The sequence below is a fragment of the Malurus melanocephalus genome, unplaced genomic scaffold (assembly GCF_030028575.1).
Source record: "Malurus melanocephalus ecotype Western Australia unplaced genomic scaffold, MMel_1.1 scaffold_51, whole genome shotgun sequence".
NCBI classification, from domain to species: domain Eukaryota; kingdom Metazoa; phylum Chordata; class Aves; order Passeriformes; family Maluridae; genus Malurus; species Malurus melanocephalus.
In genome coordinates, this window is record NW_026623283.1 from 3,148,411 (window position 1) to 3,153,685 (window position 5,275).

Here is a 5,275-nt window from a genome sequence, read left to right on the forward strand (position 1 = left end):
TTTTTTTTCGAAAGGGGCGGTTTGCGGTGCCGCTGTTGTCGCGCGGTTCCGCGAGCGCCTCTCGTTACATCCTCGGGGCGGTCGCCGTTAACGCCATCGAAGCTCTGCGGCCGCGCTCCGCTCCCGTTGCGGGCGGTGTGTGCGCGGCTTCCCGAGGTCGCAGCGGCAGCAGCAGGCGGCGGTGGTGGAGAGGGAGGTTTCCCTCCCTCCTTGCGGCACCATGAAAGCCGTGAGCCCCGTCCGGCACCCCAGTCGCAAGGCGCAGCCCAGCGTGGCGGGCGGCGGCGGGGGGCACCCGGCCCTGCGGTGCCTGGCCGAGCACAGCGGCTGCAAGGGGRGCCCGCCGTCGGGCGAGGAGCCCGCGGCTCTCTGCCTGCAGTGCGATATGAATGACTGTTACAGCCGCTTGAGGAAGCTGGTGCCCACCATCCCGCCCAACAAGAGGGTCAGCAAAGTGGAGATCCTGCAGCACGTCATCGACTATATCCTCGACCTGCAGCTGGCACTGGAGACGCACCCAGCGCTGCTCCGGCAGCAGCCACCGCCGCCCGCTCTGCACCCAGGCACCTGTCCCGCGGGCACCCCCAGGACCCCGCTGACAGCCCTTAACACTGACCCGGTAAGAGGTGCGTGACACACGAGAGCGGGAAGCGGGGTGCGGGCAGAGCGGCGTGGCGCGGCGSGCAGCGCCGGTCGCCGTGGGAGCGCCCTGGTGATGGGTCGCCACTCGCGACCCCGTGGCTCTGTCCAGAAGCCGTAGCTCCCGAAGGGGTAGGGGCTTACGGGCGCAGAAACGCCCCGGTAGTGCGCGGTGGGTGCCCGCATCCCCTCGGTGCGGGCAGGCAGCCTCACGGTGTGTAACGTGTAATTACAGCCTCTCCAGGGARTAGCTGTAGCCGGCGTGTTTGCACACACGGGAACAGGCGCGCTGTTCGTGCGCTTCCCATCCTCCGCGCCGTGTTGCGAGTGTGAGGGGCTGTGGGGGCTGTGCACATGGAACGCAGCGTGCTTTGGGGGGGCGGGAATCGGGGAGCGAGTCCCTTGCACGGGACCCCCCCGGTGGCAGCCCGGCGGCGCGGGAAGCGGCGTGTCCTGGCACTCCGCGCCCCCRGGACTTCCCGCAGCGCTGCGGTGACCCCCTTGGCTCTGTCCCCCCGGGGGCTTCCCTGAGCGCTCCTGACGGGGCTATGGTAGTGCCTGGGTACGCGGAGGAGGAGGGAATCTGGGGAGTGGGGGGTCTCCGCGTCCTTTCCTCCCAGTTKTTAATTTGCCGTGATTGGTTGCTGCGCAGGCAGGTTCTGTTAACAAGCCGGGGGACAGCATCCTCTGCCGCTGACCGCCGCTCCCCAGGTGAGTGCCGGGCGGGCGAGGGGCCGCGGGCGGGGGGAGCGCAGCCCTCCGCGGCGCAGCGCCGGGGCTCGGTGGGGCAGCACCGCATCCTGCGGGAAGCCTGCCGAAAGGGCAAAGCCCTTTCTCACCAGACCCTGTGAGCAATACTTGCAGGAGGCTTTGGGGTTTTATTTTTAATTACGGGGTAGTTATTTTATTTTCTATAATTACCGGGTGGTTGGGTTCTTCCCCCCCCTCCTTCCCGAACACCCCCTCCCCCCGGAGCGCCTCTGGCTGCGGCGTGCAGCTGCGCATCCCTCCCTCCGCCTGGCCCAGCCTGGGAGCTGCGGTTGTTGTTTGACCTGGTTTGTTTTGGGTTGTTGATCAAGCATGTCTTGTGTTTTGTTGGTGGCGCCAGTCGGTCTGGAGCGGAGCGGTTCACACACCCCCTCTATTCATTCCTCTCCCACAGGTGTGCGGCGGCGCCGCGCCGCGCAGAGGCAACGCGGGGGACGGGCGGCGGCGGGGGGGCCAGGCCCTGCCCCGCCACACCGGAGGAAGGAGCCATCCAACCCCCCGAGCAGTTCCCATGCTTCACCCCGGCAGAGCCAAGCCTTTTCACCATTTTGCACGTCCGTAGCGGTCCCCCCCTCCCCGGCTCCCCATGTCCTTTACTCCTTTCCCCTCCCATGGTTCCGTCTCTTCTCGTCGTTCCCGGCCAGCTGTGAGCGGCGGCGTGTCCCACGGTGGCAGCGGGAAAAGTTGCGACTCTGCCCCGGGATAGAGGACCGAGCCTAAACCAGACTTTAGAAACCTTGTAACTCTTAGGGGACCGAGCAGCCGAATCTTGAAGCTTTACTAATCTACCAGAGCATTTGTAGATATATTTGGCATCTATTGTTTAAAATAGATGGATTTTATTGGGGCCCAGGGAACTTTCTTCTCCCTGCAGGAATGTTACATATTGTATAGACAAATGAGTGACATTTCATACTGTGTATATATAGAGATGTTCTATAAGTGTGAGAAAAGTATATGCTTTAATAGACTACTGTAATTATAAAATATTTTTAATTAAATATTTTTTTGTAAATATTATAAAGGTGTGTATGTTTTTTTTAATCTGTGGGAATATCTCTTTAGAAAACCACAGCTCAAGTATGGAGCTGCTAATATGGAAATATCTTGAATGTTTAGGACTTCTTTTGTCCCCAAATGTCCTTTAGACTCGAAAGTTGCAGCTAAGTGGTCCTGCATGATTGCATGAGATGTCTAATTGCAAATAAACTTGTTTGGAGTCTATACAACGTGTCTTCCTCAACCTAGACTTAAAATGTTTGTAAGTGTATTATACATTTCGAGACTACACTTTTGTCGTTTAGGCACAGGGATTTTTAGTGTGTTCTGTAAAAGTAGCAGTAAGATGTAGTGTTTTTTACTGACAATAGAAAAATTCTTATCTAGTTTTTTTGCATTACGGGGGCAATGCTTTAKATCTCTGATCAGTCTTTTATTTAAAAATCTGCTGTTGAATTAGATCAAGAAATTTGTTCAGGAACTTCATTTAGCACCAAAAGGTTTTATGGCAAATTTGTGTTCCTACTGCTTATTAATTGCTTAAAAACTGAACACAGTTCTCTGCTTGCAACCAAAGGGCAAACCATTAACAAAAACAGTTGTTGTTTCCTTCGTCCAAAGAGTATTAATAGCAAACTGCAGAAAGGCACATGGGCAAAGTCATTATGATCAGTGATGTAAATTCATCTTAAAATGAACTTAAGTAAACCAAAAATCGGATAACTGCGTCAAGATTATTTTTCTAGTACAAAATGACTTACATTTCACTGCAGCTATGTTACAGTTAAAATCCTGTTTAATCTCTGTGATGTGTAACTACTACATGTGAACATTAAACTAGATTTACTTGTCTTTAACTGTGATTCTTCAGCTTATTTCTTCAATCCTCTGAATTTGCACATTCTGTTCACTATTTGTACATAACATTTGATGGGCGAGTTATTTTTACAGCAAGCTCTTGTACAGTCAAGTCCTGCTGGCTGTAAACTTGTGTCCAGGCTCAGTGAAAGATACTCATCTTGTGTGATCAGTAGCCTGCRCACTAGTGAAATGGGATTTTCAGAGTGGGAGAATTGAGTAGGATTTAATTGGGTGCTTTGTAAAGAGCTAGCCAACTGTATGTGTAACATGGTCTGTTTGACTAAAAAAGAGGATTTGTTTCAGATTATACAAGTATCAAAAGTACCATAACCCAAGGGAGGACTTCTATTAAGTTAAATATTTATAGGGAAATTAAATATGGGGGTCATTAGGTATTGACTACAGTGATAGTGTCAACAAGATGAACACTTTATCAAAATAATTGTGTAAAGACCAAATCAAAAAGTGGCTAGCACATCTGCAGACAAGGCCTCCCTGTCACTGTAAAGGTTTTAAACGCACAGGCTTTTTACAGGCTGAGCCAGGACTTCGGGGATGGGGAGTGGGTCCCTGCATCCCCCCAGCTTTGCTGTTGCYATTTTAGTAATTTAATGAGCAAAATACATGTTCTTGTAAAATTAAGTTTCAGACTTCTAATCCTGAATCTCCCAACTGCTTTGGTGAGAGTAACAATGCTATCGATAGGATTTTTACTGAACCTCGGGAATTTTTCCGTTGTGTTAAAAAAAAAGAGAAGCAACATTTTTCGAAAGGATTGGTTTAAATTTTCATTCATTTTTTTGTTTATCCTATTAATATTTGTAGTCTTCTGCTTGCTTCGGTTTGTACAGCTCAGCTTATTTTGTATACAGTTTTTCAGTAACAGTGGTTCTCAGTACACTCATTTGTTTCTATCCACGGTTGCCAAATTATACTATTCTGTTACACAGGAGGGGAAGGAAGCAAAAGGTGCTGTCCTGAAATACAAAACTATCCTGTAGAGTTTCTAAATATCGAAGCTGATGTATCCTGGGTGAGCTGGTAAATTTCGAGCTGCTCAAGGAAGAACTACCAAACCCCGGATTATTTCAGGTCAGGGCAATCTCCTGTTGAGTTTWGCGGTTTAAGGATTTGGGTTTGCTTTTTGAAAAACTCTTGCGGTGCAACAAGTTAGGAYCTTTAGAAAATGAAGTCTTATTAAAAAGCTGTGAATTTTTTTTCACTTATATGTAGTATTCAGCAGAAATGTGAAAGCCAGCATATAACACTCAAAAAAACTCGTACCASAGCACAATAGATGCTGGTCTTTATTTATTCCTTATGCCATGTATAAACTCTAAAGGAATATCTAATCGCTTCCTTCCTAATGGCTGAAATCAGTACAGTCTTAAATGCAGCCATAATTTTTTTTTCAAAGGTTTTAGAGTCTTTCATCATATTGTAATCCYGTACCTTGTTAAAATCATGTTTTCCATACAGCAAAAGGCATAAATGTTTGAACAAAGGCAAATTAAAAGGGCTCTTTCTCCTAATGCCTTGAATTTTCTCTTAGTCACAAAAGCATTCCTTAAAAGGAGCTTTTTGATTGCGTGATGAGAGTTGTGGTGAGGCTGCCAGATTAGGAATTAGGATACCAAATTCTGTTCCCAGCTCTGCTACTGAGGCTCTTTTGTGACCTTGAGCAAGTCACCGGCTGTCAAACAAATTTCCAGTTTTCCGCTTATACCGGTGGCAGCATGTACTCATCTTTATAGAAGCAAGGAGATGAAACAGGCAAAATGCATTCCTGTTTTATCACCTTTCTTATGTGAAGTGAGTTTTGGATAAGAAAGGAAGCATGGGGCGATTACCAGGAAAGCRTTTCTAAGGAGCTGGTTGGGAACTACATTGCAAGTAGAGGCTGCAAGGAACTTTTTTTCATGGGACACTGAAATTGTAAAGGACTAGAAAATGGTCTCTAGGAGGAATAGATGAGGGAGACAGGTATTTTCTGTCCCTCACTGAGATG

At 49.0% G+C, this 5,275-nt stretch overlaps 1 protein-coding gene across 2 annotated transcripts; it reads left to right on the plus strand.

Annotated features, from left to right (window-relative positions):
• The first annotated feature begins 6 nt into the window (after window positions 1-6).
• Window positions 7-3,937, plus strand: ID4 (inhibitor of DNA binding 4). 2 transcript variants are annotated; one of them, XM_057365368.1, is made up of 3 exons: window positions 7-619; window positions 1,292-1,350; window positions 1,802-3,937. In XM_057365368.1, exons 1-2 carry the CDS (start codon window positions 221-223, stop codon window positions 1,334-1,336), a joined length of 444 nt encoding a protein of 147 aa, XP_057221351.1. In that variant the 5' UTR covers window positions 7-220; the 3' UTR covers window positions 1,337-1,350; window positions 1,802-3,937. The 2 variants fall into 2 exon arrangements, with proteins under 2 accessions (XP_057221351.1, XP_057221353.1); XM_057365370.1 differs by having other exon boundaries at window positions 7-626; window positions 1,802-3,936.
• The last annotated feature ends 1,338 nt before the right edge of the window (window positions 3,938-5,275 follow it).